The sequence below is a fragment of the Papaver somniferum genome, chromosome 8 (genome assembly GCF_003573695.1).
Source record: "Papaver somniferum cultivar HN1 chromosome 8, ASM357369v1, whole genome shotgun sequence".
Taxonomy (NCBI): Eukaryota; Viridiplantae; Streptophyta; class Magnoliopsida; order Ranunculales; family Papaveraceae; genus Papaver; species Papaver somniferum.
The window spans coordinates 164,852,338-164,865,760 of record NC_039365.1 but is presented as its reverse complement, the minus strand read 5'-3'; the positions used below and the strand labels follow the sequence as shown (position 1 = coordinate 164,865,760).

Sequence of the window (13,423 nt, the reverse complement as noted above, 5' to 3'; positions counted from 1 at the left end):
CCGGCATGCTTGGTAACTAACATTCAATGCCGTAACTTAATGCCGGCATGCTCGATAGAAATCTATCAATGCCGGTATTCAAGTGGAAAAAAAAACAAGTTTCTGGATACTTTACATCATGTGCCGGCATAGAAATTTAAGCATCATACAATGTCGGTAGCAGTACCGGCATGCTCGATAATTATGAAACTGTGCCGGCAGTGGACTGAAAACCAGAAAAAAAGTTCAAAACGGAATAGGTTTTGAATTTCAAAACCAGAAAAAAATTCTCCGATACACTGTCTCGCATTCTGCTAGGGGTCGTTGCCCCCTATACCCCCACGACCTGACCGGTCAGGTCGATCACCGAAAACTCTGCGTAGTGTCAAACATTTATGAAAATTTCCAACAAATGCCGGCATGGTTTTTTGGTTGAATACTATTATGCCGGCACCGAGCTTTTTCAGCTGTAAAAATGGTGGATTCAAAGAAAAAAAAATTCAAACTTTCAACCTCTTAGCAGCAATTCTCTCTTGACAATCATCCTCCATTTTCACAAAAAAAATTCCCTCTCAAATATTTTTTTTTCTCTCCTTCTACTCTCACCTCACTCACTCACCCAAAACACAAATAAAAATACACACTAATCTATCCCACAAATACTTAAGATTTTTACTAATTTTAATTAACCACTAAACCTAATTAGTGAGGGATAGATTAAAAATTTAAAAAATAATTAGATAAGGGGAGACCCTGATTTGATATTAGTTTTTGTCTTTTTCGTCTATCCCCCAATTGCGCGTTCTTTATATTTTTATTTTGGAGAAAAAGTAGGATTATTAGTAAAGGAATTAGGACCCATTTGGTAATTTTGATTTTTTGTTTTAGCTTAAATTTTTTGGGCTATAGTTAATAAAAACGTGGGCTATATTTAAGAAAAACCATAAATTTAACGGGTTATTAATTTAGCACATCGGTCCAAATCGGACCGACAAAAAACATTATCTTAGCGAAATTACAATTTTGTAGTGGAGTAATTTAGTGAAGTTGTAGTGTATGACGGAAAACCATCTGGCATGATGAATCCAATGGCTTCATACAAGAAAGAAAAGATGAAATTTTTTAGAAAATACCCATTTTAGTATTTTACGAATTATTGACGCAAGGACTGATAAGGTTTGTGAGATATGATTGTAAGTCCGTTGAGACGCTTTGGAAATGATATTTTTAAGAGTATAGTATTACACTATCGTCCAATGGAGAACCAAAAACTCGAAAACTTCCTAAAATAATGGATTGGACTCATTTGATGCATATTTACAACTGCAACAAGGAAATATTTGGTGTTCCTATCATATTTGAGAATTGATTTTTTCAGCTAATCAATGGTAATAAACATTTCGGTGGATTAACTTATCCAACTAAAATTCACGTATTTTACCAAAGATGTTAAAGCCTCCTTTTACTTAAGTTTTGGCTCTGCTTCCTTTAGCTCTTGTAAACAGAATGACTCTTTATCAAGACACGGTAAGAGCTTGCCTGTGTTTAGAAACAGAACTCAACGCGTTTTTGACCGTGGTCTCCGACCTGTTAAGAGCTTGCCTGTGTTTAGAAACAAGTTCATCAGACAAATTACAGCGGATCAATTTTTAGAAGCTGTAAAAACTTGCGAATCAAGTTTCTACGTCAATAAATAGTCATCTCAAGTGTTCTCTGTTACTACTTGCTAAGCCTGCGACGCCCTTGCTTGTTCTTTCCTGTTCTTCTTCAACACTCTGTTAAAGTTTTTCTTTTTCTTTTTTCAGAAGTAGAAATTGAAGATTGATGAAAGAAAATATGGATTTTTTGAATCAGGGAAAGGTAGAATCATCTGATTCAAAAACAGCAGGGAAAAGAAAGAGGGATACTGATGAAGAAGTTGTTGATTCTGATCAATGTGTGAATGATAACAAGATGAGGAGATTGTGCAATGTTGATGCTAAACAAGAGAATCAACAAGTTAAAATTCTTGAAAAGGTTCAAAGGAATTTGGAGCCCAAGTTTGGTATGATTTCAGAGAAATTAGATCAGTTGATGGAGGAGAATAAATCAATGGCAAAGGGTTGTAATGAAGATGATGATATGGTTATGATGAATGAATTCCCCCCTCTTCCACTTTTATCATCTATGGATTTTTTCAATTATAACAAGTTTGATCAAGAGGAGTGGCTTAATCTTCCGGCGCTAACTAACACTACTACTGATGATGCTGTCGCGTTAGCGTCTTCTCCTGCCGTGATCGACTTCCAGCCATTGCAGTATTACTATGCAGGTTTGATTTACTGATATGATCAAGTGCTGAAGAAGATTAGTGCTGACTGCCAAGTTGTTCTATTCTTTTGATTTTTGTTATCTATGTAGTGTAATGTAGATGCACTGAGTGTTGGATTCTGTAGTGTAGTTTTTAACTTTCTTATATGTGCAGTGTAATTTCTTTGATTCTAGCATGTCTTAGTAGTTCATTCATATGAATATATGCCTTTTCAGTCTGATAACTCCTTAGACAATTCCTGCGTTTAGCTATTTCAGAAAGATAATGCAATATTGAGATTATCCGGCAACTAAACTGTTCCCACATCCATCAGTCTGATAGGTTCAAGGTAGGCATTTGCATTCCAGTATAAGAAAAAGCATGACATACTATTAAGTCTTGCACAAGCTTAAAATGAAATCAGATTTGGTAAGAAAATACAGGAGATGAAGACAGAAGTCACTAGCAGAGGACAAGAGAACAGATGACCATTAGAACAAACTTCAACAGACTTGTCATTACATCACCTGGTTGAATCAGACTCTTAACAAACTGAGCAAAAACACAATTGAATGGACACATTTAAAACAACACGAAAGAAGAATTCTTCAGTTAATAATACTCCCCCTCAAGCTAAGCAGAAGTAGGATGCATAAGCTTGGACTGAAGAGTGAAGAGCACATAAAACTGGTGAAGTAAGTCCTTTAGTAAAGATATATGCCACCTGCAAAAGAGAAGGAACGATGTTGGTGTCAACATAACCAGCAGTCACTAAATCCCCGACATAGTGATAATCCAACTAAATATCTTTGGAACTTGCATGATAAACTGGATTCTCAGCCAGACATTTTGCACTGATGTTAATCACGGAGCAGCTGAAAAGGAATTAAATCTGACGTTCAACTCATCTAAAAAGTAGGACATCCATAGAACTTCTGAAGCAAGCAAAGCTAAGGCCTTATACTCCGCTTCTGCAGAAGATTTAGCAACAGTAGGCAACCTTTTAGAGCTCCAAGCTACTAAGGAATGACTAAAAAATACACAATACTCAGCAGTGGATTTTCTGGTGTTAGGGGCATCCAGTGCAGTCGGAATTAGAAAATCCAGATAAAGCAAAATCATCAGCAGCCAGTTTGACTCCACAACCAATTGAACCTTAAAAAAAGCTCAGAATTTTCTAAACTAAAACCATATGACTTGTCCTAGGAGCATGCATAAACTCAACTGACTTGCTTAACTCGCAGCAAAAGACAGTTTTAACAACAGGAGAAAGTTCCACTAAAATCTACACCTTCCTCCTGATGAAATCCTTTAGCCACTAACCTGGCCTTAAACCTATCAACTGACTCATCAGCTTTAAGTATTTCCTTATACACCCACTTACATCCAAGTACATTTATAGAAGAAGAATATGGAACCAACATCCATTTCTGATTGGTCTGTAGATCCTGAAATTCTTGTGACATAGCCTCTACCTTTCTAGGATCCTTAGAAACAGTTTTACCTGTTTCTAGCTCAACAGGGGTCGCCAAAATATAAGTAAAGGCAGTGGAATACGAATCTAGAAGCAAAAATGAGGAACAAAAACTGTACGTAAGGCCTTAGCTTTTCTAGTACCATATCTAGACCTAGTAACAATGGTAGTGGCACTACCAGTAAGTAGATGGAGCTATTGGTACATTGAGTGGCTGAACAATGTCTGGGCTGAAGGTAAATTGGCTACTTGAGGAATAGGAATAGGTATTTCTGGCATATTAGATAGAGATTGTAAAGGAGGAGGTAAAAAGAATTCTGGAACAGAAATGATAGCTGAATCAATTGGTACAGTAGATGAAGGAATTGAGACTGTAGTTGCAAAAGGAAAAAGATACCCATCAACGTCCACATGTTTAGAGACCTAGACCTTCTTGGTAGCCAAATCAAGACACCTGTATCCTTAATGCCACAGACTATATCCTAACAACACACACAAATTGGTTAGGGACTCGACTTATCTTTTCTGCAAGGAACTAAGTTTGGGTGACAAGGACAACAAATTCAACTTTACATTAACCCAACACAACAAAATAACTGATAAGAACCCTCTAATGAAAGCTTACCTTTTGAAGCAAACACAAATTCTTCCCTAGAACATACACTCTTCGTAATGAAAATACCTTTATTCTAATGAAATGGAAAATTTTTGACTGGTTAGTCTTACTCAACAAGCTCAGCTACAAATTCCTCTCCTGCATGGATTCCAAATTCTATCGTTACTGGAATTTCACATTTGGTATCTGACATTACCAAAAAAGTCCAGAATTCTGATTTATTAGTACCTACCAATTGTGTTAGAATTGTGTCACATGGCATGGGTTTGTTAGATGTTACCGGGTAGTAAGATGTACAGTCTAAGCAATTGTTAGATGTTACTGGGTAGTAAGATGTGTACAGTCTAAGCAATATATGCAACCTTAAGTAATTTGCATTCCGTCTGTGGAAATCGAACCCACGACCTTATGGCAAAAAGCCATACGCTCTACCAGCTGAGCTAAGACGGCAAGAGATGAGTTCAAAACTAATACTTAGCTGGGTGACACAAAATCGATACACATAGACTTCTAAATATTGCAGATGGAAGACATACCTTATAACGTTTAGCCTCATAGGTTCCATAACCAACAACGATAGCGCTGCGGATGCCACCTTCTACTGCAACACCAGTTGTAACATGAGCTAGGCAACCATTTCTTGTTTTATCTTCCCTTGTTTCAATCAGATCCCCCCCTGTATAGGACAGCAAAAAATTTACAACTAAAAAGTGTAATTGGACATAAATCTTAAAACCAAACAATATCCACATCAGCTACATTATTAACATGACTAAATTTCTTTGATCACAGAATAGTTGTTGCTAAAATGTTCCGACTAATAAAAGACTCTTTTACTGACTTGACATGTTTTGCTCACATCCTTGATCCACTTTGTGCTACAGTTTTGACCTTGTTTTGTTCAGGAGCTGGAAAGGAAGGGTTTTGTGTTACTTGTATATAATTGTCAACCGACGAAAAACCTTTTTTAGCATATATACTTTAATCAATCATATACACAGTTAGTGGTTAAGTTTGCAGTTGTTTGGTTCAACATGGGTACTTTAATTATATGAACCACTAAATAATGTGCGTATGAGATCGTTTTGAGAGGTTTGGAGAGAGACAACTCACATCTTTTCCAGAATTCTATTCTCTATAAACAATCGAAAGATCCCATGATTGGAAGTTATGCATCTTTACAAAAACACCTGGAAAAGGAGAAACTCCGGTCAGAAGAGTACATGAAAATGAGTGGAAGAAAGACCAACTCGATATAGGAGTAGTAAACAAGCCAGACAGAGCTTAATTAAGCACACTCGATATGTTGTGTGAAAGGAGTTAAGGCACAAGCAATGATCTTAAAGCGTGCGAGCGACCGAAAGCACGTCAAAAAAATCAGGGATGAAACTTGTTTAGCAATGTTACTGAGCTGTCACGGAAAAGACGTATCAAGTATATACATACAAATGAAGAATGTGATATTTGTGATAGGATAAACATGTGCTTCTGCATAAAACATCAACGAAGATGTACATTTAAGTTGCTTATAGATTAAGTTTAGGTGACAATAATTTGAGAGGAACAGAGAAGCTACCTTTCCCGTGAAAAACTGTATAGATCTGAAACATGATCGTAGATCTTGAAATAAGCATAAAAGGACTGCATAGAAATATATATTTACAAACTGACAAAAAGAAAAATGGAGGCTTGTATACTATTTCGTTCCAAGAGACAGACGTACATTTCTAGTATAACTGAAGATGTTCCCTGAAATTCCCAACTGATCCAAACTGAGTCGCATATGGTGATATGAATGCTTACGGATTCTTATTTCACCTTCAATTTAAAAGCTATCAATTAAATTACAATCATTTAAACACTTTTTCTTATAATATTTCCGGTTTAAAAAAAGCTATCAATTAGCATTATACTGCCCGCGAATACTCCTTCCTCAGAAATGCACTTGTTCCCCTTGATTTTATCTCAAGTAAATGCTCCTTTGATTTACAAATCATCTATAATTTACAATTTAGATAAAACTTTTTAAAAACGACACATTTATGAGCTCCAATGCCAACAAAAACAACAAGTATGGATTACAAAAATGTTACTGGTATGCCATACATACGACAAACCTAATATCGATCCAGAACTTCTAGTAGTAATTGATTTACAGTATACCAGAGAAAAGAGAATGATGTCATTTTGGTCCAAAAATGTTAAGCCACTGTTCAAAACCTCAAAAGAAAAGTAAATATTGTATTTACCTTGTTTTCAAACTTCTCAGAATTTGCATGCTCTATTATTCCATTTGTGCTCCAGTCAACATATGATGGAATAGAAGAAGTCACAGGAAAAGGAATCTCAACACCTTGACAATTATCTTTAACAGCTGCGACTTCTACCGCTTTAACCAGAGCTGTGACAAGAAAAAGTTGACTTCATGACCCAGAAAACCATAGGTTACATCAATGATCATCTCATAGGGTACCATCACTTCTTTTTATAATAAGAAATGCGCGATGAAAAATCTAACAGAGGATCTAGAAAATTGCGCCTTTCTAGCGCAAGGATAAAGCAACCAAAACAATCCCTTCGATCGTTCGACTCAAAGTGGTCTATGTAGCTTCATCATGTCATTTACAACAGAGGATATCCACTAAATAAACAGAGACCAAACATACAATTTGCTTACTATATCTGTAACGTTTGGATCTGCACAAGCTTCAACCAGAAGCTTAATGATTTGTATTATCCCCACTTCAGCTGCAATAGTCAAAAAATTTCCATCTGGTCCACCATTAGGATCAGCACCTGCCTACACAAATGTAAACATATTTACAAGAATAAGTTTAATAGGGTATATTTGCAAACCCAAAAATGGTATAATAAACATACTGAGGCACCCAACAACCACAAGCAGACACCAAACAATCCTTAAAGACCCAGTCAAAAGAAATGGAACCAACGCAAACATGGAAAGTTCCCTAATATACATAACAAATTTAGCCAGCATGGACAAAAAAAGGAGAAAGTTTACACAAATTGTACATTGTTAGTTTGAATCATACAAACTAGTCTAAATAGATGTTAAGAAGTCCAGCAAGAATGTCGAAAAAATATTTTTATCTTCAGTAATGACACCATGCATAGCAAAGATAGCGAACGGATAGATAAATAAAATGCAGTCAATGCATCATGGAAGACCAAGGTGGATTCAGGGATCCCCTTGCTTAGTGAAAAAAAAAGAAGAAGAAATTGTGGATGTAAGAGGAATGTGTTTTCACGTAAGAGATATGTACGTCGAGAGTAGGTGTATTATGATCATACTAAATAAGCCAGCTGAAATGCAGAAACTTATAAAGCAACATCAGGCAGAAATTGTGGATTTAGCTTAAAGTAGATCTAATTCACAATTAAAGTAAACATATGTCGTGATCAAGCAGTTGGTAATCGAATCAGGATGAAATTTAGGTAACCATTTAGAAATCAATTGAGTATTTGCTAAACAGAAAGTCACGCTTGTTAATGAAGAGAAAGGAAATGCTACTCACATTGGCACCATGAACTTTTATAGTTTCGTGGTAGCCATGGGCAGCAGCATATAGTAACGATGAGCCAAGTTCATTCGTAACATCCACATTGACTCCATATGAAAGTAACAAGCGTATGACATCTTCATGTCATGCAATACGAAAAAAAACATCAGGACCTCATTTACGCTACTCTAAAATGTCTGAATAACACACTTGGGAAAGTTACCAGATCTGTTGGAGTGCAACCTACCTTTCAGAGCAGCATGATGCAAAAGACTACAAGTTGAATCATCTGGTATTTCAGGATTGGCACCCATTTCAAGAAGATATTCCACAGCAGCCAAGCGCCCTTCTATAGCTACCCAGGATAGGAGAATTTCACCTGCAAAACAGATCACCTCAAAGTGTATGATTACACACACTCGTACTTAACGATTTTTGACAATATCAACTTTCATTTAGTACTAAAGCTCAAGAAGTCATTATGAACATGGAGTGGTCATAAACTCACACCGCCAGCATCTTACAGCTGAAGTACATTAATCCACTGAGTCATGTGTTAGCCGTAGACCTACAACTGAATCTAAAACACCCATCTCATTTTCGATGCAAAATTTCAAATATCATCGGTAGGAGCAATTTACTCAGTTTTAAGCTTATCAACTTTAAATTCATTTGTACTAAAGTTTCAAAAGCCATTATCAACAAAACTGTAACAAGCTCATGTGGACTATTCACACCAACAATGTACAATTACCCAATTGGCAAGGTCTTCGTCAACATCTATGTACGTACTATCCAATTTCAAAACACCCTCAAGAAAAACGAACATTGTTGAAGGCTGCTCTAAAGTTGTAATAACCATTATAGAGAACCCCTAAACATGACCGATACATCAACTGATAAACTTAAAAACTTCAATTCCAATTAGTCCTAAACCCTGACACTAACACATTTTATACGCAAAAACAAATTCAACCATACAGTTTAGAAGCAATTAGGAAATGAAATTTTTGATGTCAAAGTGATTCAAAGTGACACTAACACATTGAAGCGTTGATAGTGTTCTTGCTTCTAAATTTTATGCTTGAATTTATTTTTCCGTTCAATATGTTTGTTTTAGGGTTTAGGAGTACTTGGAATTGATGTTTAGGTAATGGTTATTACGACCTTAGAGGAGAGAGGAGGAAGAGGAGGAGAAAAGCGTTTTGACAAAAGGACACGCCTAGGATTTGAGAGTTAATACAGTGAAACGAACGGTTGGATGAGAGTCTACTGAATAGGTCTTTGGTCAGTCACGTCTTGCGGTAGACGCTCTACACGTCTTACTAATAGGGTATGGGGATATGTAAAGTGTCCCACCTGAGTACTCTACTACACTTGTAGAGTATTTAAAGGAAAACATGACTGACCAAAAATCTATTTATTTTAAGGAAATGTCTTTGGAATCTAAAGCCCCGTGGCCATGGCAAAACAAAAACATGAGTCTCGTGTGGAGTGTAAAACTCGAAACAGACACGCTATATGCACGACATGATTCATCAGGTAACCAGTGGCACATTTTTCTATTCAACTTCCGAACAAGAAATAACAGCAAATATAGAAACGTTCTGTTGAGGGCAAAAATCAGCTTGTATCGGAGCATCTATGGCTAAATGTGCACAGAAACAAAGAGTTGATGCAAGAGCTGTTGAGGGCAAAAATCAGCTTGTACCAGGTCAGTATGATGCAAGGTCTATTTACTTTACTGCATATGTATTCCTATATTACTTGAACAACACAGTGGAATGAACAAAGAGTTGGAGAATTTAAAACAACTCATTGCTTAACATGAACAGATGTTGAACGAACTAGAATAATTACGTGCTTGCGATGAATCCTAAACAGGCAGTGATGATGATGACACAGAACAACACCCCAGGGAACTACTGTCCTGATTTCTTTTAAATCGAAGTTAAACCCTAGGTAAGTCATGTATGTACATGAGTTTGCTAGTATTTTCTGATCAAAGCACAACTCCTGCTGCAATGCATTGCGCATAATAGTAATATGTAGTAAAAACCCAAGTTTCTCTACAAACCCCATACTCCCACAGTTCTAAAAATTGCAAGAAATACTTCTGAAAAGATAACTGAACGACTTAGGATGTGTTAAAAAACAACTTGTAACTAGATGTGCAAAATGATTCTGAAAGGATTTCAGAGACAAACTGAAAGGAACTTCACTATATACAGTAATAGACTAGATGTGCAAAAATGATTCCGGAAGGATTAACACTTCTCTTCTCACCTAGGAATTGCCGCCTCTTTATTCTCTCATCAAAATATCCTGATTTCTGTCCACAATTAGGAAGTTGTTTGTTTCATTGTTACTCTGCTTGCCATCCTCTATTGATACTTGTCCTTCCTCAACGCCCTTGGAATTAGATTGATTCTGCTCTTCCTAAACATTGATTTTTGATTTCCAAAAACAGATGCTGCGGCTATCACCAAAACCAAACAAGAACATAAAAAAAAAAAAAAAAAGTCTAATCACAATAGTATTTGAATCAGAAAATCAATGTTATCACTCACCTACTAAAGATGATGAAAGGGGCTTGTCGTGAATCGTGATTACCTAGAATCACCATCGTTGTTGAAAGAAACCTTCCTGATTCCCGAACAATCGAATGGATTTAGTGTAAATGAAGAGAAATAAGCTGGAAGAACAAACTCCATGGCGAGAGAATAAAGAGAGTTTTTCGTTGGAAACGAGGAGGAAGTGAGAGGAGAAAAGAAAAAGAATCGCGCAAGGACCAAGGAGTTGACTTGGGAGCCTAGTTAGCAATTCGGGATTCGGCAAACGTACGGAACGGCAAACGTACGAGTATTATACGGTTTTGGAAAATCCAGATTCGGTCCAAAATTCGGTCAACGGGACGTGATTCGTCAGTAATTCGGAACGGCATACGTACGTGTATAATTCGATTTATAAATGTGAGTTCGACTCTGAAAATTCGGTATCTATATATAACAAATAATTTGTATTTATAAGGTCATAGACCAATTTTTATGCATATGTGTGAGTTATTTAAAGAAAAAATAAACTTAATATGATGATATTAATAATATATACAACATTAGTTATCCAAGAGGACGTCGTATGGTGGTTTAGATGCTTGGTTAGTGAGTTTGAGATCTCTCTCACCTTCACCTTCAAATCTCTTCAGTCGTTTTTGTTTCATAAAAATTACAACACGTTTAATATTCGGTCGTGTATGCTCGGGAGGCAGTAAAGCCCAAAAAGTGGAGTCTTTGAAAAGTAAAAGCTAAAGAATTTATGGCGAATTAAGCGGACGTATCATTCGGGATACGTAAAATTCGTGAACGGTTCGCGAATAATCCGGGAATGCCACATAATACGCGACTTGGGTTCGGAGTTGCAAACGTACGCGAATAAGACGGTAAAATTCGTGATACGGAAAAATTCGCGAACTTACTAACTAGGCTTGAGAGTTAATAGTGAAGCAGAGCGGTTGGGAGTTAATACAATAAAAAGTCCCACGGTAAATTCTCTTACGCATCTTTACTCAGGTCGTCTAGCAAACGGTCATCTAATACCTTTTCCGTCTAACGTTTTTTTATTTGGAAAATTTGTTGATTGGTCCAAAGTCCATATAGTTATTTATAGTAAGGTTCAACCAGATTTTTTTTTTATCTAGAGGTCCAAAATTAATTAAAACATAGAAATGACCATAATACCCCCTGCTACCAAACGTGTCTGTCTACACTGCTTACAAATTTGAGTACATATCTGGCACACTGCTCACAAATTCGAGCACATATCTGCTAACAAATTTGAGTACATATATGCCGCACTGCTTACAAATCTGAGTACATATTTGTTGCACTGCTTACAAATTCGAGTATATATCCGCTGCTTACAATTCGAGTACATATCTGCTGCACCGCTTCCAGGTAAAGTACATATATGTTAGAATCAATTATAAATAAATTAGAAAACGTATTACAACACATATATTGTAGGATCATACGAATTAATCTAAATAACAGACCCATCGACTGTTCTCAAGGACATAAAAGTAGATGAACTAGTTCGAGAAATTCTTGATAAGTTTCCTAGTTTTGGGAGATGATATTTTTTTTCAATATCATCCCCGTTAAGTAGATTGTACACAAATTCATCTGCACCGAAGAGATCCTATTTGACAATAAATACCAGGATATAGAAAATTAATCAGCTTAAAAACAGCATCAAGCAAGCTTAGTGGAATTCAACCATACATCTGTCGGAGGCTTTAGGAAGACTTGGGAACTCTGACATAAGTACTTGTTTGTTTTTCGCATTATAGGATTGACGTAACTTCCAACAGTAACTGTATGCAAAACTTTTGCATTCCTCAGAATTAGTTTCAACCACCTCATCTCCCTCGCATTTCCATTAAAAAACATGAAACAAGCAGACTGGAGGTGTTCAAACAAACATCTTGTTGTCAACATAAGACCATCTCAATCTTCATCTTCTACTTTGTCGTGAATGTTCTGGGTTGGGATTAGAAAAAAAAAAAAAAACAGATAAACATTAAAAGAGTAAATTTTTTAATGGCATAAATATGCTTAACAACACCCATGACTTGTTTTCTAAGATGGGTAATAAACATCACAAGTTTTGTGTACTTACCTCATTAAATTCAAGATGAGTCAAATTAGGTGCTGCTTTGAGCAGTGGAAATACTGATTTATCAATAGTTACTTCCAGTTCTAGTAACAACTTCTCCAAATTATGAAATATAGGTACAATGTTTACGAACTCGTCCGCAACGGATATTGTCTATTCATCACAACTAAAGCAACATTAGCAAGTATATTAGTGTTTAGGAATCTGCTTGAGCATATATTACATAAAAATTTAAAGAGATCAAAAGAAAGAAGAGTACCTGTAGGGTTGCAGCACATATTGTTAAATTTTTTACATGTGCAAGCGCTTGAAAAACTTACTTACAGCTGCACCTATCTTTCGCCCCCTTGGTACACAAAGCCAAACGCTTGCAGACTCTAGTGTTTGAAAACTGGAAAGAAAATATTCCTTTGCCACCCAACCATGATAGGTAAATGACACTAGATTTGGTGCATTAATTTTGAGAGAACAGTCTTGTAAACCATCATCATCATCACATCTGCTGTTATCAATTTCCAAAATATTTGAATTAGAAGATTACCTCAACTCTGAAGCTTTGACAAAATGAAGAATCAACTCTTAATTAATCACCAATTCGAGTAATTTAATGCTCAATAATCATAACAAACTCATTACACCAGATATGTACTGTCAATTCATACACATATTTCAGTATTACCCATATGTATTAATGGATCAAACCAAAAAAAAGTGGCAAAACACTGAACAAACAGAATCAAAAGAATTTTATATCAGTACACCAGATATGTACTGTCAATTTATACACAAAAACAAACTATAACAAACCCAAAAAAATAAGAGAAAACCTATAGATTCATAGTAACCACAAAAAGAAAACAGTACGTCAT

General features: G+C 36.1%; 1 protein-coding gene and 1 non-coding gene across 7 annotated transcripts; both read right to left on the bottom strand.

Annotated features, from left to right (window-relative positions):
• Positions 1-2,737: 2,737 nt before the first annotated feature.
• On the bottom strand, positions 2,738-10,620 carry LOC113306546. Of its 6 annotated transcripts, none has more exons than XR_003338679.1 (9): positions 10,451-10,620; positions 10,167-10,359; positions 8,128-8,259; positions 7,037-7,159; positions 6,609-6,760; positions 5,473-6,177; positions 5,201-5,267; positions 4,896-5,035; positions 2,738-2,993 (listed from the first exon to the last, which is right to left on the bottom strand). XR_003338679.1 is itself a non-coding variant. In XM_026555470.1 (6 exons), exons 3-6 carry the CDS (start codon positions 8,192-8,194, stop codon positions 6,751-6,753), a joined length of 333 nt encoding a protein of 110 aa, XP_026411255.1. In that variant the 5' UTR covers positions 8,195-8,259; positions 10,167-10,359; positions 10,451-10,620; the 3' UTR covers positions 6,316-6,750. The 6 variants fall into 6 exon arrangements, 1 of the variants encoding a protein (XP_026411255.1); XR_003338680.1 differs by lacking the exon at positions 5,201-5,267 and having other exon boundaries at positions 5,473-5,549; positions 6,083-6,177; XR_003338681.1 differs by having other exon boundaries at positions 5,473-5,549.
• Positions 4,737-4,809, bottom strand: TRNAK-UUU. Its single transcript has one exon. It is a non-coding gene; the product is annotated as a tRNA-Lys (tRNA).
• Positions 10,621-13,423: the final 2,803 nt, after the last annotated feature.